The sequence below is a fragment of the Podarcis cretensis genome (genome assembly GCF_951804945.1).
Source record: "Podarcis cretensis genome assembly, chromosome: 13".
Lineage (NCBI taxonomy): Eukaryota > Metazoa > Chordata > Lepidosauria > Squamata > Lacertidae > Podarcis > Podarcis cretensis.
The window spans coordinates 56,811,193-56,833,132 of NC_137182.1; the positions used below are offsets into that span (position 1 = coordinate 56,811,193).

At 50.0% G+C, this 21,940-nt stretch overlaps 2 protein-coding genes across 2 annotated transcripts; both read right to left on the bottom strand.

Moving 5' to 3' along the window:
* Positions 1-178: 178 nt before the first annotated feature.
* On the bottom strand, positions 179-14,942 carry LOC307202168 (uncharacterized protein). The gene is made up of 17 exons (XM_079951911.1): positions 14,781-14,942; positions 12,142-12,260; positions 11,230-11,288; positions 10,883-11,013; positions 10,090-10,149; positions 9,674-9,851; positions 9,292-9,524; positions 8,623-8,748; positions 5,803-5,921; positions 5,241-5,299; positions 4,900-5,030; positions 3,949-4,005; positions 3,438-3,615; positions 2,899-3,072; positions 2,615-2,736; positions 1,848-1,945; positions 179-1,239 (listed from the first exon to the last, which is right to left on the bottom strand). The coding sequence occupies exons 2-17, from the start codon at positions 12,196-12,198 to the stop codon at positions 1,204-1,206; spliced, it is 1,818 nt and encodes a 605-aa protein (XP_079808037.1). The 5' UTR covers positions 12,199-12,260; positions 14,781-14,942; the 3' UTR covers positions 179-1,203.
* Positions 14,943-15,530: 588 nt separating this feature from the next.
* Positions 15,531-21,600, bottom strand: LOC307201677 (uncharacterized protein; the record flags this gene model as incomplete). The annotated part of the gene is made up of 9 exons (XM_079950971.1): positions 20,744-21,600; positions 20,047-20,172; positions 19,605-19,723; positions 18,693-18,751; positions 18,346-18,476; positions 17,553-17,612; positions 17,193-17,370; positions 16,487-17,042; positions 15,531-15,536 (listed from the first exon to the last, which is right to left on the bottom strand). Exons 1-9 carry the CDS (start codon positions 21,564-21,566, stop codon positions 15,531-15,533), a joined length of 2,058 nt encoding a protein of 685 aa, XP_079807097.1. The 5' UTR covers positions 21,567-21,600.
* Between the last annotated feature and the right edge of the window lie 340 nt (positions 21,601-21,940).

The following is a 21,940-nucleotide window of genomic DNA, read 5'->3' on the forward strand; positions in this document are numbered from 1 at the left end:
CCCAAACTTTTAACAGAAGGCAATGGCACTAATTGGGCCCCCAAAAGAGGAGGGAGTTGATCCAGCAGGCCCTTCTTATGTGGGGTGGAGGGAGACCATTGTCCAGGGGGAACAACTCTCCCCCCGCCAGCCTCTCTTCTCCAAGCCCCATTGATTGACACCACAAAAGATGGAGGAGGACGCTTTCCTCAGTTGCTTTATTTTCTCTCTCCCACCCAAACGAATCGTTCACAATGTTGACCGCTTCGTCATCCATCATCATCATCATCCTATATCATTTCTCTGGCAACTGACCGGTCACTGTGCTTTCTTCCATATTGCACTGAAAATTTGATCAAGTAAAAGGCTGGATGGGAGGAGGGGGATGCGAGTGACCAAAGAGTTCCCCGTGGGCAGACCATGGCTGTGGGGCCAGAGCGACCCAGGGGAAGGAAAAACGGGGGGCAGTTTCCTGTCGCTTGCGCCCAGGGTGCATTGCTGTGGGCACAGATGCATGGCATCGTGGGGAATCAGTGTTGCTACAGGTGTATCTGGGACTGACCTGGGGGGTGGGGAGCACAGCCAGTCTGTAGAGAGGGGCAAACAGAACCACAAAGTTGGATGGGACAATGAGGGTCATCTAGTCGAACCCTCTGCAATGCAGGAATCTTTCGCCCAACGTGGGGCTCAAACCCCTGGCCCAGAGATTAAGAGTCTCATGCTCTACCGACTGAGCTGGAGATTAGATTGTGGGCTGGTGCAGAAAGGGAGAAAGCGATTTCTCCAAAAGTGCTAGCCGTGGTCCCCGACCTGCAGAGATGACGCAAGACCCTTGCAAGGCAGCCTCCTCTTGCACCAGATGGCCTTGGCATCCAGGCAGTGGTCAAAGGCTCCTTGCTGAGGGATGTGCTCCTGCAAGTTCAGCCTCGGTGGGCAACGCGAGTCCTCAGGGGCAGAAGCCCAAATACCCCCCCCCCCATGGGGCCCTGTTCCTCCTCCACGTCCTCCTATCAATGTCACCAAGGAGAGGCGCTGGTGTTCAAGGGGGCGGCAGCACCCCAGTCCTAAAGTGCAAGAGTAAGCAAGAAGAAGGCAGCACTGTAGCCCCCCTGCAAGTCACTGCAGCTCCTCTTCCTGGATCTGGGCCCCTGGGGACACATCCTGTGCAAATCCAGCGTGCGGCCAAACCCAGCGTCCTTCCCGTGGCCCCGTTTCCAGGCTTCTTCATGGCCGCTTCAACTGGGGCCGAGCGATCCGTCTCTGAAGCCGCAGTACGCAGGGAGAGAAGGAGAAAGCAGAAGAGTGAGGCAGGGTCAGTGGAAAGACAAGCACATTTTGGGAAGAGCCCTGCTCTGGGTCAGAGCTAAGTCCACCTGCAGCAGCATCCGGATTCCAGCCAGATGCCCAGAAGAAAAGCCCTGAGCAGCTGGCATCCAGCGGTAGACTGCTTCTGACCCTGGAGGCTACATTTCACTACCCAAAGTAGTGAGAGATATTTGCAGTGCCAGGAATTTGGCCAACCCACCTGTGCCTCTAAGCCAGCGGCCTCCACCGCCTCTTGTGGCAGGGAGTTCCATACATTGATTTTGCCACCAAGGTGAAGACAGACTTCCTGTCTTCTATTCTGAACCTCCTGCCTTTTCATTTTGTGGAATGACCCTATATCACCAGATGCATACCTCTCGCACTCCATTTCCCCACGCCACCTAGAAACCTATCCTGTGTCCGCCGGAATCCCCTGCCTGTTGCTTCTTCTGAAAGGCACACAGTCTTGTTATGTGTCCTTGCTTGGAACAGGCCTTGCAGCCCCCAGATTGTTCTGGCTGTGCTTTCTTGCACCCCACCCCAAGCACCCTCTTTCCTTGTACCGGCAGGGACGTGTCCACTTTGTCCAGGCGGGGCTGGAAGGAGCCCTGGTCTGCGGTGGAGCTGTCTTGCTCGCTGCTCATGCTGCTGTAAGGGTCGTCTTCTGTGCAAAGGGCGAAGGAGGGGGAGGGAGCATGTCAGTCATTTTTAAAGATTTGGTGCCCTCTTTCAAAAGGGCTTTCCTTCTCCCCAGTCCAGCCTCTCCACTTGCCCTCCACCCAAACCTCTTCCAAGAAGGGAGGGACCTACAGAGCCAGCTAGAACCTGCTTTATTTTTACAAACCGCATCTTCAAAGCTCTGGCAAGCAAAGTGGTCTTCCCTGGTGTGATAATGCAGCCCGTAATCAGGGCTGACACTCATCCTCCCCCTCAGGTGCCTAGCGCTCCCTCCCAGAGAACATGAGAACTCCCACATCTCATTTATTTATTTCTATTTCCTTCTCCTGGATCAGGGTAGGGTGGGGTGGTAGGGCATGGAAAGCTCTTCCGTCTGGTTGCAGTTTGGGGACGTGGCTGTGTTTGACCTCCCCTGTCGCTCTCCCCTTCCCTTTCTCATTTCCTTATTTCTGCATGTGGGGTGGAATGTTTCTGTGCAACTTGAACCCCTTCTGCAACCCCAGACCACCTGTAATCCGATTACCGTGGTGCTTCCTTCCAGGGCAAGGCAAGGCGCATCCTCTGGGATGGAGCCTGGCAGCTGCCATGGAAACCCGGGCTTAACACCACCACCAAGACCTCCCCTTCCCGACCTAGCCCTTCTGCCACATACCACCTGCTGCAGCGCTGCTGCTTTCCATTGCTGGGGCACTCGGATCGAGGCCTTCAGGACGGGCCACCCACTCGGGCTCATTTTCGTACCACCTCTCTTCATCGGGAGGCAAGTGCGTCAGCCTGGAAGTGGGAGACCAACAGAGGCCATCAGGTCAAAGATCTGTCCTTCAGTCCATTTCAAGGACAGCTTCCAGAGTCAGCGCCAGTTAAAACAACAGAGACTGACCGGGACGCGGAGCTGACCGAGCTGACCGGACTTTGAGTGCCCAGGCCTCCTCCTACCTGTGTCCTTTCTCCCTCGGGCAACAGCGCCTCCAGCAGAGAAGCACGACCAAGACCAGGATGATCAGCAGCAGCACCGCCAGGCCCAGGGCCACCCCCACGGCCACCCCCACCTTGCTGATGCCCTGCTCACAGCGCCGGCCCACGAACCAGTAGGAGTCCGACTGCTCACAGCTGTGGGAGGAAAGGCAGCGTCAAAAACCGGCAAGGAGGCAGGTCATGGGGCCCAGGATGCCTGGGTTCTTTACAGGGTGGGGAGCAGAGGGTGTTTCTGATGCTGCAATTCGGGGGGGGGGCTGGGTGGCATCCAGGGCCCTAATCCAAGGCAGGAGCAGTGGTTACAGGTGCCCACGAGGAATTGCAACAAAAGACGACACGCACATGAATGACACTGTTTTCTTCAAAATGACATTTAAATGGTTCCTATTAGCACAGCTGGTAGGAACAGCCTACGGGCATGATTTCGCCCCCCCCCCCCCCCGTTCCACAGGCCCAGATCCTTTGCCACCACCCACTTCACCCCCTGGCATGCTACTCACTAGCAACTGGGCCCCTCAGGGGTGACATAGCAGTTTCCGTTCAGACAGCTGAAGGGGTCGGGGTGCCAAACACTGCAGTTAGAGACACACTGAAGGTTGCCACTGACGTTCCGTGCCACGTAAAATTTCTGGATGTTTTTTGCCACAACAGAGGTGTTCTTGCATTCCGTTGACAGATCTGGAAAGGGAAAGGAAGGACTCAATACCTGAATACCTCCCTTGTTCTTCCTTATCCCACTTTCTTCCCCACCAACTATGATGTCGACTGATGGCCCTAGGATTAGCCTCTGTGCATCTCGTATGTGACTGCACATGCATAATTCTGGCAACATCTGTACCATCCCATGGTGCCACAAGGTGTACCGGGGTACATAGCATTTGTTTGCACGTGGTGGCCATGTTTTCTTCCTCATACAGCTCCACCGCCTCCATCCAGACAGCCCACTGCAACTCTTCAACATTAGGAGTGTGTTAAGCACACACCGACCCCCTCTCACACCCCAGTCCTCACCTTCAGGGCTCAGGGGCACTTCTGTCACATAACGCTCTCCAGTAAACCAAAGTGAATCTGAAGGAGAGGGGGAAAGTATAGGTGAGGCTTATGTAAGGGAGAAATCATGGGGAGGGGGAGCATCCAAGGGGAGGGACCTGTTCCCCCCACCCACCAGCCATGTCTCCCTGCCACCAGAGTGCTCAGCCATATGTCCAGCCAGCAACCTGACACTCATCTCTGTGTGGGCAAGGGTGAAGCAGTTGGGGCTGGTTGATGTTACAGGGGCAGCTGCTGGTAACAGAGAGATGGGTCTGAACCCTCACCCCACAGCATGGATGGATAACACCAGGTTGCCTCAGATTAGGCATAAAAAGACGAAACTTGTTCTGTTCCATATGGCAGTGAAATGGGAAGACTAGGGAGACGTTGATTGGCTCCCTTTTGGAAAAGGTTCCTCTGTTCCTCATCATACAGGACAATCCCAGTAGGTAGCCTCAGATATGGTCAGATGAAGTACATTCTATTCTTGATGCCTGTTTTTCTCTGGATGATTTCAAAGGGGTAGCTCTGTCCCTAGTAAAACAGCGTACGGTAATTGTTTGGCTCAGGAGAGTGGGGGTGGGCTTGGACTCAGTGGAGCTGCTCAACTTATGCAGAGAGCTGGTACACCGGCCATCTCACAGCTGGTTTTTGGGTTACCACCTTGGGAGCCCAATCCGATGCATGTTGACTCAGAGGTACATGCAGTTGTGATGCTGGTGCAATTTGCTCCAACTAAGGAGGGACAGGATCACAACCCTTGGATGACTTCTGCTTCCTCATGACAGCTGATCTGAAGACGTTTAATAACAAGCCTTTCCTCCTACTCCATTAGATGGATGGGAATGTAGCGTTAAAGTCTGCAACATTCATGCCATCTTTTGGCTCCTTCAGCTGCCAGCCAGAGCTTCCCACCAGGCGCCTCCTCACCGTTGTCATTGGAAGTGTAATTTTTTTCCAGGGTCTGTTTGAGGTCCTTCACAGATTCATCGTAGGAAGCATTGAAGTCTGAGAAGTGAAGCTGCAGGAGCACCTCGTGGTCCACGATAACACTACCATTGCTGAGAAGAGGCAGCAGGAAGGAAGAGAGAGAAATCACTTAGCCACAACCCCAAAGGTGCCCTCAGCCAGCCTGATGTGAGGTCAATGATGGTAGTGGGGGCTGTCGCTTAAAGGGGCGTGGCCACTCACAGCAGGGGGGCCAGGCGTGGCACCAAGCAGCCCCCTCCCTCCCATACTTGGTTCCCAGCTGTATCACTTCTGTGACTCACCTCAGCCGAATCACCTTTACACCTGTGTACCCAGGAATGTCCGCATAGAAGATGTTCATCTGCAAGGGGAGAGAGATCTCATCTCAGCTGCATAGACAGCAACAGTCAGAAGCACCAATCAACAGCAGGGTCTGCACACTGGCAGCAGAGCAGCTGCTGTCTGCAAGCATCACCAGCCCTCTGTATCTACTCAGACAGAGCGTGGCTTTGGGGGGTGTGAGCAGTCCTAGAATCATAGAACTGTAGAGCTGGAAGGGACCTGGGGGTCATTTGGTCCAATCCCTGTCATACAGGCATTTCCACAGCAGACCATCAGATCTAAGCTACATATTGCATATACTCATCTGATAGCTACATTTCCACATCTGGATATCTAGGTGTTCCAAAGGAAGAAAATCTGACTGTTTCCAGATGTGCTAAGCGGACAAATCTCTGTTAATGAAGTTTAGCACAAAGGAATGACACGTTAACGTGACCCAGACTCAAAAGTAACAATAGGTCAGCCTGGAAGTGATCATTTTCCTGAGTGGGCGTCCTCTGTGCACTCCCAGCCACCCCTCACCTGTTCCACAAAGATCTTCACGAATCTCTTGAAGGCAGTTGAGTTGTAAATCGCCATCTCTGGACTGAACTTCCAATTCTTCACTGTTACAGAGACATTGATTGTGGCCACGACAGTCACTGTGATCAGAAAGCACAGGAGTCATTAAACATGAAGGTACAGCCACAGTTTCAGATATGAGGATAAGCACTTCAGGTGTCCATTGAGTCACAGTGACCATGGAAACAACATGAATCACCTATGGATCCACACCAAAGTGTGCAGAGAAAGGGTGCTGGTGCAAGGTGTGAAATACACTGCAATGTGCGTGTAACAGCTCAGTGTAGCCTACTCTTCTGACAGGAACTCTCCAGGTCCTGAGGCAGGTGACATTCTTGTCCAGCTGCTGCTGCTGGTATCAGAAGCTTTTTAAACTGCAGGTGTCAGGGTGATGGCACAGAACCAACACACCATTTTGAATCAAGCAAGTTGGCCATCTTTCCTTGCAAACCAGTTGAGGGCTCATCCACACTTCCATTTGCCTCTGCACATTCCTTTCCTTTGGAAAGCAGTTTTGTGCTGAATAGGAACAAATGGCAATTGGTTTTTCCACAAAGAGCAGGTTTCCCAGGGGAAAACAGAGTAGTAAAGGCAGAACTGCTCAGACCTAGTAAGCATGCCTAGTAAGCACAGGACAAGCTGAAAACCCCACAGACCCAGGCTTTCTAGGCATGTGGACAAGCCTGAGTAGATTGTATATACACCTCCCAAAGATACAACCAGTTTTATACATGGTTGGTATGGAAGTCATCTGCATCCAGAAAAGGTAACGTTCTCTATCAAACCATGTCCATGGGTGGCTGGAATTTTCAAATCAGGCATTTTTCACAACCACAACTACACAACAGCCCAGTTACATGGTGAAGGGAGCACAATGCTGCCACCCCCTTTATGTCTCTCCTGCCCCCCATCATGGTCTTGTCAAAAGGGGTTGCAGCACTTAGGTAGCCCATCAAGAAACCCATCCACAAGGGTATTGTTTTCTTCTTCCCAGTCCTGCAAGATGGATGCTTCTCCCAGTTAAGTTTGCATAGGCTTGCCACCTCAGGTAGCACTTGGGAAGTGCCTCCCCATTGACCACACCTGTCTCTTTGGGGTGAAAAGACACCTTGTGAGGATGAACCTGTCAGATGTCTGTGCAGTTGCAGGATTAGCAGCACCAAAGCAAGCCTGGGCAGTATGTATGGAGGCTCTGGGTTGGCCAGAAGACAAGACGTGTGCCCCCCGTCTCACTGATGTAGTCCAAAGGAAAGCAGAGCAATATGCTTGGCAATTGCCAAGCACCATCCAACCGTCTTAAGGACTCCACTCTGGTTTTGTGTATTGTTTACTCCTCAGCCTTTTCGTCTTCCAAAGATCTCCCACAAGACAGCAGAGGTTTGGGACCAGAGTTTTCCTTCTCCTAGATTAGCTACCTTCCCAGGTTGATGAGCTCCATGTGCTCCTCATTTCCCTCTACATCACGTGCAGAAACCGCCTTCACGATCGTTGGACCCGCTGTTGTTCTTGTTTGGTCAATCTGCCGGATCCTGTCTTTGCATGCAGGGGAAGTCCCTAACTCATTGAGGGTTTGAGACCCATTGGCCAGCGTAATTTGGATTAGCCGGCCAGTCAAAGCTGTTCTGGGTTGTGGCTGCTGTCCCAGGCTGATAGCTTCTAGGAGCCACAGTTGAGAGCTGAGTGCAGGGTGGAGACTGAAAGTGGACAAACTACCTCAGAAGGAGCATAACGTGTCTCTCAGTGGAGTTACTACCCCTCCCTTAACACCCCAGACACCCCCGCCTGCTGCTACTGGAAGCTTTTTAAACTGTGGGTAACAGGGAGATGCCACAGAACAAAAACACCATTTTGGATTAGGGAGCTAGGCCACCTTTTCTTGCAAACTTGACTGAGTAAACTATATACCGTATACAGCTTCTAATGATGCCACTAGTTTTGCACACTGTTGATATGCAAGCCATCAGCATCCAGAAAAGCTGCCATTCTATCTCAACCCACATCCATGGGGGCTGCAAACCTTTCCCTTCTTTCTCAGTATTGAAAGAAACTTTAAATCTCACCATGGACAGAATTCCCTTTGCAAAGTGAGAGTGCAGGCAAGGTCCTCCAGATGTTGGGCCACAACTACTCATCCTCACCTGCCATTGGCCATGTTTACTGGGGGAGCTGGGAGCCCAAGAGAACAACATCTGGAGGGCACCAGGCTACGGAAGGCTATCCTGGCCCTAGGCTTCCATGGAAAAATGGTCAGCATAACAGAATCAAGATCACTCCCAAGAGTGGCAGGTGGTCATTGGACTAAGGGGGCTAGCCTAGTCCCCTAAATGGTCCCCTGGAGCCTCCTTTGCAAAGCCCGGGATGCTTCTGCCCAGCTTAGAGAGGGAGGTGCAAGGCTCTGATGGGTCCAAGATCTATCCTGTCATCTTCCCTAAGCCCACCTGGCTTTGGACGGAGGCAAGAGGCTCCAGCGTCCTATCAGAGCCCTGGCACCTCCTTGGCAAAGCCTGGGAAGATTCTACCTGTCTTAGGGAGGGAGGTGTGATGCTCACGTCTGCAGTGTCAGGATGTCACATGCGTGACATAGACCCCCCCAGGCCCACCCCTCACAAGCTAGGGCCTCTGGCCCTAACTGTTCCCCTATGAAAAATTTCACTGCATGATACTGAGTCGTCCAACAACACAAAACAAAGTCTAGAGCCTCAGAGCCATAGATACTGCCCACTCTTTTCAAAGGAAAAACCAGTGAGCAGGGAGTCTTGTACTAATAATGCTCAGACTTACCCACTTGGACTTCATTCTCTGCCTCTTCGCAACGTCGCCCAGTATAGGGAGATGGGCAGTGACAACGACCCCCAACAAGGACTCCTCCATTAAGGCACTTAAGAGGGACAGCTGTGGTGGAAGGAGCTGAGCAAGAGGAAGACAACAGAGCATGACCAAAATTTAAGAACAAGTTTACAAAGGAGCCCTCATATATGGTGATGATGTTGACGACGATCCAACCATTTAAATGCTGTATCGCTTAATGGTATTATTTCCAAGAAGTGTCCAGTGAGGGTTCAAGAGCGATACAAATGATCAATTAGATTTCATCAGAAAATCAAAAAGTGTTGCTTAAACTGCTTGCTGAAAACAACAAAGCCTTCATGGGTGCCTGAAGTTCAGTCAAGAAGAGGTGTCAGCCAAGAGGGAGTTCCACAGAATTGGGCCACAATTCTGAACACGCAGCTCCTGGGGGAGGGGTGAGCTGTGTGCCTGAGTCATGGGGGACCACTTAGAGCCTCTCCTACAAAGACGGGAGTGATCTAACAACGCATCAAACGGTATTGAAGAAATCCTGGACTTGTGTTAAGGCACCGAAACGTATGCACAGCACATGTAAACTGTTAAGCCCTGGAATACTGTGCTGGGAGAGAAACATCATTTCCATTTGAATATATAGATACCTACCAGAGGAGCTTGTAATCTGTGAATGAGTCGATGTGTGTCCACGAGTAGTGGTGGAAGGGGAAGATGTCTTTGTGGTGGTTATTTTCATACTAGTATAAGCAGAAGGTGTTGTAGTTGCATTAGCAGAAGGTGTTGTAGTTGCATTAGCAGAAGGTGTTGAAGTTGCATAAGTAGATGGTGTTGTTTTCAAATTTGTAGAAATGGATGTTTTACTTGTTGTGCTTGGCGTCTCCCTAGAAGGGATAGGCAACAAATTGTATTGGACTATTTTATAAAAATGCATATAACTATTCACCACTGGTAGTGCTTATTGGACCCGCCTATGGGGAAGTGTTGACCCCACGTCTCCACTCCCTCCTTCACCCCCTGGCATGCTACTCACTGGCATTTGGGTCCCTCGGAGGTGATATGGCACTTTCCATTCACACAGTGGAATGGGTGGGGGTTCCAAGCACTGCAGTTAGAGACACAATGAAGTGTGTTGTTGATGACCCGCGCCACATAATATGGCTGGAGGTTTTGTGCCACCACTGAGGCATTCTTGCATTCGTCCGACAGATCTGGGAATGGAAAAGGAGAGAGTAGGGTCAGCAAAGGAAGAATGCAAATGTCTCACAACACTACATGCATGGGACTAGGAGAACAAAAGGGGAGCTGGGCTGCTGGATCATTATCATTATATCTACATCTACATCTACATCTACATCTACATCTACATCTACATCTACATCATCTACATCTATATCTATACCTATATATATCCCACACACCAATCCCCTCTCACACGCCAGTCCTCACCTTTAGGACTCAGGGGCACTGCAGTCACACGAGATGCTCCTTCAGTAAAGCACAGCTTATCTAAAGGAGAGGGGGAAAGCAAAGGTGAGGCTTCTGAAAGGAAGAAATCGGGGTGGGGGGGTGGAGGTGGAGCATCCATCATGACTCCCTGCCACCAAGGCTGAAGGAAGCACACCTCTTCTGACAGGAAGCAAGCTGATATTCATCTCCATGTGGGCCTGGGAAAATCAGCTGGGGGTCAGTTGATGTTACAGCACTGCTGCTGGGGTAACAGAGAAGGGTTTGCACCCTCACTCCTCAGCATGGATAGATAACACTAGGTGGCCCCAGATACGGCCTAACTGAGGTGCATTCTATTCTTGATTCCTGTTTTTCTCTGGAGTGAAATTTGCAGGCTGGGAAGACCTTGACTTCATTCCATTTTGGACAATAAGCTTTCGTACAGTTTTGTCTTGCTCAATCTCAAAGGGATGCTTCTGTTCCTAGTGAAACAACGTAATTATTTTGGACCAAGGGAGTCAGGGTGACTTGGACTCAGTGGAGCTGCTCAGGTTCTGCAGAGAGCTGGATCACCTCCCTTTGGGCTCCCGGTGTGACTGGCAACCCCAGGCTTGACTCCTGGCTACCACCTTGGTAACCCGATCCTATGTATGTTGACTCAGGAGTACATGCACTTATGATGCTGGTGCAATTTGCTCCCAAATAAGGAGGGACAGAACCACAACCCTTGGATGACTTCTGCTTCCTCTTGCCAGCCAGACCTTCCCATGAGAAGTGGCAGGCGCCCCCTCACCTTTGTCATTGGAAGTGCAATTATTTTGCAAGGTCTGTGTGAGGTTCTTCATGGAAGCATCGTAGGAAGCATTGAAGTCTGAGAAGTGAAGCTGCAGGAGCACCTCGTGGTCCACGATAACACTACCATTGCTGAGAAGAGGCAGCAGGAAGGAAGAGAGAGAAATCACTTAGCCACAACCCCAAAGGTGCCCTCAGCCAGCCTGATGTGAGGTCAATGATGGTAGTGGGGGCTGTCGCTTAAAGGGGCGTGGCCACTCACAGCAGGGGGGCCAGGAAATTGCATGGCACCAAGCAGCACCCTCCCTCCCATACTTGGTCCCCAGCTGTATCACTTCTGTGACTCACCTCAGCCGAACCACCTTTACACCCGTGTACCCAGGAATGTCCGCATAGAAGATGTTCATCTGCAAGGAGAGAGAGGTCTCATCTCAGCTGCATGGACAGCAACAGTCGGAAGCACCAATCAACAGCAGGGTCTGCACATTGGCAGCAGAGCAGCTGCTGTCTGCAAGCATCACCAGCCCTCTGTATCTACTCAGACAGAGCGTGGCTTTGGGGGGTGTGAGCAGTCCTAGAATCATAGAACTGTAGAGCTGGAAGAGACCTGAGGGTCATTTGGTCCAATCCCTGCAATGCAGGAATTTCCACGGCAGCAGAAACAACAAAAAACTCCACATGTATAAGATACTAGTTTGTTGATCTGAGAAATATCAAACCCCCCATCCCAGCAGATTCTGGGTCCCTCCTGTGTGCTGAGTAGGGCCTCTCTATCCTGCTGTGCTCCTTTACCTCCTCCACCCTTCCAACACACCTTTGGGGTATCTCCTGTGCTGGGCATGGCTAGTCGGTGGCCCTCCCCCAGCTGTTCTTGGACTCCAGTTCCCAGCAGGCAGCCTGGCCAAAGGGATGGGATGATTATAAAGGCTGGAAGATGACCTTTGACACTTTAACACTGGTCTTTCAATTAGGAAGACGGTTCCTGATGGGTGTATTAGGGTATGAACCATCAGTTCTGAGCTACAAATTACAGAAACAGCTTTCTATACTCATCTGATAGCTCCATTTCCAAAGCTGGATATCCAGGTATTCCAAATGAGGGAAACCTGACTGTGTTTCCAGACTTGCTGTGAATGAACTTCACCACTGAGGAATGGAGTATGAATGGGGCCTGGACTCAGAAGTCGCCATAGGGTTCGGGTTTGGGTGTGAGTATTTTGCGGGGTGTCATCTCTCTGTGCACAACCAACCACCCCTCACCTGTTCCTCAAAGATCTTCACGAATGTCTGGAAGTCAGAAGAGCTGGAATTCGCCATCTCTGGGCTGAACTTCCAATTCTTCACTGTTACAGAGACATTGATTGTGGCCACGACAGTCACTGTGATCAGAAAGCACAGGAGTCATTAAACATGAAGGTACAGCCACAGTTTCAGATGTGAGGATAAGCACTTCAGGTGTCCATTGAGTCACAGTGATCATGGAAACAACATGAATCACTTCTGCATCCACACCAAAGTGTGCAGAGAAAGGGTGCTGGTACAGGTTATGAAATACATGGTAATGTGCGCGTATCAGCTCAGTGTAGTCTACTCTTGCTGACAGGAACTCTCCAGGTCCTGAGGCAGGTGACATTCTTGAGGTCAAAGTGGTCCCCCAACTTGGTGCCCTTCAGGTGTCATTGGGCTGCAATCACAAGTCCTCCCTGGCCATTGGCCACGCTCACTGAGGCAGATGGGAGGAGCCATGTCTGGAGAGCGCAGTGTTAGGGAAGGCTGGCTTGGGCACTCGTGTCTCAAGACTTCAACGGAGAAACACTCAGGTCTTCAAAGAAGCAAGATCACTCCCAGCAATGCGAAACACAAAGTTTGAAGCCGCAGGACCAGAAATGTTGCCCACCTAGAAATTAACTAGGCTTTTTTGCGGAGAAGGTCCTGTTGCTCCGCCATGACCTCCCTGCCTATTTGGATACAATAAAGGAACTGGAGGCCCCTCGACTGTCCTCGGGTCCAGTATTGGACCACTTTGACCGGATATCCCAATCCGATGTGGACAGACTCCTCCGAGCTGGAAAGCCCACCACTTGTTCTCTCAACCCGTGCCCGTCCTGGCTGATTAGAGCGTGTCCAGACGAGGTGTGGGCCCCCCTGGGGGATATCATCAATTTGTCCCTTGGCACCGGGATATTCCCAGGGGAACTGAAGGAGGCAGTGGTGCGTCCGCTCTTAAAGAAAACCTCATTAGATCCCTTAGATCTATCCAATTACCGCCCGGTTTCGAATCTTCCATTCCTGGGTAAGGTGATTGAGAGAGCGGTTGCTGAACAGCTTGGTAGGTTTCTGGATGAAACATCGGCTCTGGATCCATTCCAGTCCGGCTTCCGCGCTGGTCATGGGACCGAGACGGCTCTGGTCGCCCTAACAGATGATCTCCGCAGGCAGCTAGATCGAGGCGGGTCGGGGCTACTGATTCTTCTAGACCTGTCAGCAGCCTTCGACATGGTCGATCACGAACTCCTGGACCACCGCCTTGCCGACGTGGGGATCCAGGGCACAGTCCTTCAATGGCTGCTCTCGTTTCTCTCTGGTCGGGGCAGAGGGTGGCGCTTGGGGGGGGGGAATTGTCATCGTGCCACTCCTTGGTGTGTGGAGTGCCCCAGGGTGCGATACTCTCCCCGATGCTTTTTAACATCTTTATGCACCCCCTTGCCCAGCTTGTCCGGAGTTTTGGGCTGGGCTGCCATCAGTATGCTGATGACACCCAACTCTATCTGTTGATGGATGGCCATCCTGACTCTGCCCCAGACACACTGATGAGATGCTTGGAAGCTGTAGCTGGATGGTTACATGGGAGCCGGTTGAAGTTAAATCCTTCGAAGACAGAGGTCCTCTGGCTGGGATGGGACGATATGGGATTGAGGGGGCAACTCCCATCTCTTGCGGGGGTGCAATTAGTGCCAGCATCGTCTGTTAAGAGTTTGGGTGTAATCTTTGATACCCCCCTCTCTATGGAGGCGCAGATTACAGCTATAACAAAGGCAGCATTTTTTCATCTCCGCCAGGCTAAGCAGTTGGCTCCTTACCTCTCTCGCCCTGACCTAGCCACTGTGATCCACATGACGGTCACCTCCAGACTGGATTATTGTAACTCACTCTACGTGGGGCTGCCCTTGAGACTGACCCAGAAACTCCAGCGGGCGCAGAATGCCGCGGCGAGACTCCTTATGGGGTCTTCGCTGTGAGATCACATTCATCCGGTGCTTTTCCAGCTGCACTGGCTCCCGGTGGAGTACAGGATCTGGTATAAGGTGCTGGTTTTAATCTTTAAAGCCCTATATGGCCTAGGACCCTCGTACCTACGGGACCGCCTCTCCTGGTATGCCCCACAGAGGAACTTATGGTCTGCAAATAAAAACATCCTGAAGATCCCAGGCCACAGAGAGGTTAGGCTGGCCTCAACTAGAGCCAGGGCTTTCTCGGCCGCGGCTCCAATCTGGTGGAACGCTCTGTCACAAGAGACTAGGGCCCTGCGAGACTTGACATCTTTCCGCAGGGCCTGCAAGACAGAGCTGTTCCACCAGGCCTTTGGTCAGGGCACAGCCTGACCCCCCTCCTCTGGCAATCTGCACAGAATTTTGCTTAATGGTTGCCATCAATTTTATTTTAATTAATTTTTATAATGAAATGTTTTTAGAATGTTGGATTATTTTGATTGTTGTTAGCCGCCCTGAGCCCAGCTTCAGCTGGGGAGGGCGGGATATAAATAAAATTTTTTATTATTATTATTATTATTATTATTATTATTACTACTACTACTACACATACCCGGACATTCCTGAGCTTTTGTTTTCAAAGGAAGAGACAGAGGGCAGGAGGCTTGTACTAATAATGCGCAGACTTACCCACTTGGATTTCATTCTTTGCCTCTTCACATCGCTGCCCAGTATAGGGAGATGGGCAGTGACAATGACCTTCGTCAAGCTTTCCTCCATTAAGGCATCCGAGAGGGACAACTGTGGTGGAAGAAGCTGAGGAAGAGAAAAAGAACAGAATATTAACAATATTTAAGAATGAGCCAACAAAAGAGCCCTCATATATATCAGGATCCAACAATTAATTGCTGTACCACTGCTGTACCACAAGGAGTCATGAAAGAAGTAGGCATTGTACTCTCACTTGTAGTGCTAGTAGTTTCAGAGGTCAACTCACTGGAGGAGACAGACAATGTTGACTGAGAAGACAGCTGTTTTGTGGATGGTTGCTCAGTGGTGGAAGAACTAGACATCACTGTGTACTCAGATGAGGTTGCTTGTGGTGTAGTCTGCTCCACGTGCTCAGTGGGTGTGTTTGTTCTTGAAGACAGGGTAGGTGCAGTTGTCTCAGAAGGCTCAGAACTAGAAGTTAAAGGAGTCATGGAAGGAGTAGGCATTGTACTCTCACTTGTAGTGCTAGTAGTTTCAGAGGTCAGCTCACTGGAGGAGACAGACAATGTTGACTGAGAAGACAGCTGTTTTGTGGATGGTTGCTCAGTGGTGGAAGAACTAGACATCACGGTGTACTCAGATGAGGTTGCTTGTGGTGTAGTCTGCTCCACGTGCTCAGTGGGTATGTTTGTGCTTGAAGACTGGGGAGGTGCAGTTGTCTCAGAAGGCTCAGAACTAGAAGTTAAAGGAGTCATGAAAGAAGTAGGTGTTGCAGTCTCACTAGTTGTGGTTGTAGTTTCAGAAGTGACCTCACCAGAGGGGACTGACAATGTTGACTGGGAGGAAAGCTGTTTTGTGGATGGTTGCTCAGTGGTGGAAGAACTAGACATCGCTGTGTACTCAGATGAGGTTCCTTGGGGTGTAGTCTGCTTCAAGTGCTCAGTAGGTGTGTTTTTGCTTGAAGACAGGGTAGGTGCAGTTGTCTCAGAAGCCTCAGAACTAGAAGTTAAAGGAGTCATAGAAGAAGTAGGCATTGTACTCCCACTTGTAGTGCTAGTAGTTTCGGAAGTCAACTCACTTGAGGAGACAGACAATGTTGACTGAGAAACCAGCTGTTTTGTGGATGGTTGCTCAGTGGTGGAAGAACTAGACATCACTGTGGACTCAGATGAGGTTCCTTGGGGTGTAGTCTGCTTCACGTGCTCAGTAGGTGGGTTGGTGTTTGAAGATAAGAAGGGTGATGTTGTTTCAGAAGGCTCAGGACTGGATGTAAAAGGTGTCATGGGAGGAGTAGGTGTTGCAGTCTCACTAGTTGTGGTTGTAGTTTCAGAAGTGACCTCACCAGAGGGGACTGACAATGTTGACTGGGAGGAAAGCTGTTTTGTGAATGGTTGCTCAGTGGTGGAAGAACTAGACATCACTGTGTACTCAGATGAGGTTCCTTGGGATGTAGTCTGCTCCACATGCTCAGTGGGTGTGTTTGTTCTTGAAGACAGGGTAGGTGCAGTTGTCTCAGAAGGCTCAGAACTAGAAGTTAAAGGAGTCATGGAAGGAGTAGGCATTGTACTCTCACTTGTAGTGCTAGTAGTTTCAGAGGTCAACTCACTGGAGGAGACAGACAATGTTGACTGAGAAGACAGCTGTTTTGTGGATGGTTGCTCAGTGGTGGAAGAACTAGACATCACTGTGTACACAGATGAGGTTCTGCTAGTCTGCTCCACGTGCTCAGTGGGTGTGTTTGTGTTTGAAGACAGGGTAGGTGCAGTTGTCCCAGAAGGCTCTGGACTGGATGTAGAAGGGGTCGTGGATGGAGTAGGTGTTGTAGTCTCACTAGTTGTGGTAGGAGTAGGTGTTGTAGTCTCACTAGTTGTGGTTGTAGTTTCAGAAGTGACCTCACCAGGGGGGACTGACAATGTTGACTGAGAAGAAAGCTGTTTTGTGGATGGTTGCTCAGTGGTGGAAGAACTAGGCATAACTGTGTACTCAGATGAGGTCCCTTGTAGTGTAGTCTGCTCCACGTGCTCAGTGGATGTGTTTCTGCTTGAGGATACGCTGGGTGCAGTTGTCTCTTCAGGCTCCGGAATGGATGTAGAAGGGGTCGTGGATGGAGTAGGTGTTGTAGTCTCACTAGTTGTGGTTGTAGTTTCAGAAGTGGTGGATATTTTCGTAGTAGTATAAGCAGAAGGTGTTGTTTTCAAAATTGTAGAAATGGATGTTTCACTTGTTGTGCTTGGCATCTCCCTAGAATGGATAGGCAACAAATTGTATTAGACTATTTTTTTAAAAACACACGTAACAATTCACCACTGGTAGTGCTTATTGGACCCGCCTACGGTGAAGAGTTGACCCCATGTCTCCGCTCCATCCTTCACCCCCTGGCATGCTACTCACTGGCATTTGGGCCCGTCTGAGGTGATGTGGCACTTTCCATTCACACAGTGTAATGGGTGGGGGTTCCAAACACTGCAATTAGAGACACAATGAAGTGTGTTGTTGATGACCCGCGCCACATAATATGGCTGGAGGTTTGGGGCCACCACTGAGGCATTCTTGCATTCGTCCGACAGATCTGGGAATGGAAAAGGAGAGAGTAGGGTCAGCAAAGGAAGAATGCAAGTGTCTCACAACACCACATGCATGGGACTAGGAGAACAAAAGGGGAGCTTGGCTGCTGGATCATCATCATCATCATCATCATCATTATATATTTATATCCCACACACCAATCCCCTCTCACACGCCAGTCCTCACCTTTAGGACTCAGGGGCACTGCAGTCACACGAGATGCTCCTTCAGTAAAGCACAGCTTATCTAAAGGAGAGGGGGAAAGCAAAGGTGAGGCTTCTGAAAGGAAGAAATCGGGGTGGGGGGGTGGAGGTGGAGCATCCATCATGACTCCCTGCCACCAAGGCTGAAGGAAGCACACCTCTTCTGACAGGAAGCAAGCTGATATTCATCTCCATGTGGGCCTGGGAAAATCAGCTGGGGGTCAGTTGATGTTACAGCACTGCTGCTGGGGTAACAGAGAAGGGTTTGCACCCTCACTCCTCAGCATGGATAGATAACACTAGGTGGCCCCAGATACGGCCTAACTGAGGTGCATTCTATTCTTGATTCCTGTTTTTCTCTGGAGTGAAATTTGCAGGCTGGGAAGACCTTGACTTCATTCCATTTTGGACAATAAGCTTTCGTACAGTTTTGTCTTGCTCAATCTCAAAGGGATGCTTCTGTTCCTAGTGAAACAACGTAATTATTTTGGACCAAGGGAGTCAGGGTGACTTGGACTCAGTGGAGCTGCTCAGGTTCTGCAGAGAGCTGGATCACCTCCCTTTGGGCTCCCGGTGTGACTGGCAACCCCAGGCTTGACTCCTGGCTACCACCTTGGTAACCCGATCCTATGTATGTTGACTCAGGAGTACATGCACTTATGATGCTGGTGCAATTTGCTCCCAAATAAGGAGGGACAGAACCACAACCCTTGGATGACTTCTGCTTCCTCTTGCCAGCCAGACCTTCCCATGAGAAGTGGCAGGCGCCCCCTCACCTTTGTCATTGGAAGTGCAATTATTTTGCAAGGTCTGTGTGAGGTTCTTCATGGAAGCATCGTAGGAAGCATTGAAGTCTGAGAAGTGAAGCTGCAGGAGCACCTCGTGGTCCACGATAACACTACCATTGCTGAGAAGAGGCAGCAGGAAGGAAGAGAGAGAAATCACTTAGCCACAACCCCAAAGGTGCCCTCAGCCAGCCTGATGTGAGGTCAATGATGGTAGTGGGGGCTGTCGCTTAAAGGGGCGTGGCCACTCACAGCAGGGGGGCCAGGAAATTGCATGGCACCAAGCAGCACCCTCCCTCCCATACTTGGTCCCCAGCTGTATCACTTCTGTGACTCACCTCAGCCGAACCACCTTTACACCCGTGTACCCAGGAATGTCCGCATAGAAGATGTTCATCTGCAAGGAGAGAGAGGTCTCATCTCAGCTGCATGGACAGCAACAGTCGGAAGCACCAATCAACAGCAGGGTCTGCACATTGGCAGCAGAGCAGCTGCTGTCTGCAAGCATCACCAGCCCTCTGTATCTACTCAGACAGAGCGTGGCTTTGGGGGGTGTGAGCAGTCCTAGAATCATAGAACTGTAGAGCTGGAAGAGACCTGAGGGTCATTTGGTCCAATCCCTGCAATGCAGGAATTTCCACGGCAGCAGAAACAACAAAAAACTCCACATGTATAAGATACTAGTTTGTTGATCTGAGAAATATCAAACCCCCCATCCCAGCAGATTCTGGGTCCCTCCTGCGTGCTGAGTAGGGCCTCTCTATCCTGCTGTGCTCCTTTACCTCCTCCACCCTTCCAACACACCTTTGGGGTATCTCCTGTGCTGGGCATGGCTGGTCGGTGGCCCTCCCCTAGCTGTTCTTGGACTCCAGTTCCCAGCAGGCAGCCTGGCCAAAGGGATGGGATGATTATAAAGGCTGGAAGATGACCTTTGACACTTTAACACTGGTCTTTCAATTAGGAAGACGGTTCCTGATGGGTGTATTAGGGTATGAACCATCAGTTCTGAGCTACAAATTACAGAAACAGCTTTCTATACTCATCTGATAGCTCCATTTCCGAAGCTGGATATCCAGGTATTCCAAATGAGGGAAACCTGACTGTGTTTCCAGACTTGCTGTGAATGAGCTTCACTGCTGAGGAATGGAGTATGAATGGGGCCTGGACTCAGAAGTCGCCATAGGGTTTGGGTTTGGGTGTGAGTATTTTGCGGGGTGTCATCTCTCTGTGCACAACCAACCACCCCTCACCTGTTCCACAAAGATCTTCACGAATGTCTGGAAGTCAGAAGAGCTGGAATTCGCCATCTCTGGGCTGAACTTCCAATTCTTCACTGTTACAGAGACATTGATTGTGGCCACAACAGTCACTGTGATCAGAAAGCACAGGAGTCATAAAACATGAAGGTACAGCCACAGTTTCAGATCTGAGGAGAAGCACTTCAGGTGTCCATTGAGTCACAGGAGAATTGCAGAGATCATGGTAATAACATGAATCACCTATGGATCCACACCAAGTGTGCAGAGAAAGGGCGCTGGTACGGGGTGTGAAATACATGGTAATGTGCGGGTATCAGCTCAGTGTAGTTAGTTTACTCTTGCTGACCGGAACATACCCGGACATACCTGAGCTTTTGTTTTCAAAGGAAGAGACAGAGGGCAGGAGGCTTGTACTAATAATGCGCAGACTTACCCACTTGGATTTCATTCTTTGCCTCTTCACATCGCTGCCCAGTATAGGGAGATGGGCAGTGACAATGACCTTCGTCAAGCTTTCCTCCATTAAGGCATCCGAGAGGGACAACTGTGGTGGAAGAAGCTGAGGAAGAGAAAAAGAACAGAATATTAACAATATTTAAGAATGAGCCAACAAAAGAGCCCTCGTATATATCAGGATCCAACAATTAATTGCTGTACCACTTAAAGCGATGATTTCTAAGAAGTGTCCAGTGAGGGTTCAAGAGAAATACAAATGATAGAATCAATTAGATTGCATCAGAAAACCAAAAAGTGTTGCCTAAACTGCTTGCTGAAAACAACAAAGCCTTCATGGGTGCCTGAAGTTCAGTCAAGAAGAGGTGTCAGCCAAAAGGGAGTTCCATAGAATTGGGCCACAATTCTGAACACACAGCTCATTGCGGGGTGACCTGTGTCCCTGCGTCATGGGGAACCACTTAGAGCCACTCCCACAAAGACGGGAATGATCTATCAGGAATATAACGCATCAAACAGTATTGAAGATATCCTAGACTCAAGCTGTTAAAGGCCTTTTAAATTAATACAATAACTTTGTAGTTGGCCCAGTATGGACAGCATGTGTAAAGTGTTAAGCACTGGAATACTGTACTGTGAGATAAACATCATTTCCATATGATTACACAGATACTTACCAGATGAACTTGTAAGCTGTGAATTAATCGATGTGTGTCCATGAATAGTGGTGAAAGGTGAAGATGCCTCAGCAGTCGCTATATTTGTAGTAGTATAAGCAAAAGGCGTTAATGTAGTGGGCAACAGTGTTGGGGTCATTTCTGATATGCTAGTAGTAGGGTGTGTGGTTATGGACTCAGCGATGGATGCAGATGATAATGTTATATTGGAAGTGCTTTGAGCTATAATAGTGGTGAAAGTCTCTCCACTTGTTTCAAGGGATGTCGATGAATGAGATGTTCCACTAGTGGAAATTTCTGTGCTAGCAGATCCATGATAGACTGTGGAAGTTGTAAGCAGTGGTGTACGGGTGGTGTTGGTGCTAGCAGATAGGATGGCTGCAGTTGTCTCAGAATGCTCAGAACTGGAAGTAAAAGGGATGATGGATGAAGAAGATGTTGTGGTCTCACTAGTTGTGGCTGTAGTTTCAGAAGTCACCTCAATGGAGGTGATGGACAACGTAGACTGAGAAGACAGCTGTTTTGTGAATGGTTGCTCAGTGGTGGAAGAACTAGACATCACTGTGTACTCAGATGAGGTCCCTTCTGAGGTAGTCTGCTTCACGTGCTCAGTGGGTGGGTGGGTGTTTGAAGACAGGATAGGTGCAGTTGTCTCAGAAGGCTCAGAACTAGAAGTTAAAGTTGTCATGGAAGAAATAGGCATTGTACTCTCACTTGTAGTGCTAGTAGTTTCAGAGGTCGACTCACTGGAGGAGACAGACAATGTTGACTGAGAAGACAGCTGTTTTGTGGATGGTTGCTCAGTGGTGGAAGAACTAGACATCACTGTGTACTCAGATGAGGTTCCTTGTGGAGTAGTCTGCTCCACATGCTCAGTAGGTGTGTTTGTGCTTGAAGACAGGGTAGGTGCAGTTGTCTCAGAAGCCTCAGAACGAGAGGTAAAAGTTGTCATGGAAGGAGTAGGTGTTGTACTCTCACTAGTAGTGCTTGTAATTTCAGAGGTCAACTCACTGGAGGAGACAGACAATGTTGACTGAGAAACCAGCTGTTTTGTGGATGGTTGCTCAGAGGTGGAAGAACTAGACATCACTTTGTACTCAGATGAGGTTCCTTGGGGTGTAGTCTGCTTCAAGTGCTCAGTAGGTGGGTGGGTATTTGAAGAAAAGAAGGGTGAAGTTGTTTCAGAAAGCACAGGAC

Bases quoted from the DNA above. Each gene is read 5' to 3' on its own strand.
- LOC307202168 (XM_079951911.1), bottom strand. From the start codon at position 12,198: ATGGCGAATTCCAGCTCTTCTGACTTCCAGACATTCGTGAAGATCTTT. The intron at 11,014-11,229 runs GTGAGTCACAGA...GCCTCTTCTCAG, and splicing joins GTAAAGGTGGTTCGGCTGAG to CAATGGTAGTGTTATCGTGG. The intron at 5,922-8,622 runs GTAAGTCTGAGC...TTCTGATCACAG, and splicing joins AGAGAATGAAGTCCAAGTGG to TGACTGTCGTGGCCACAATC.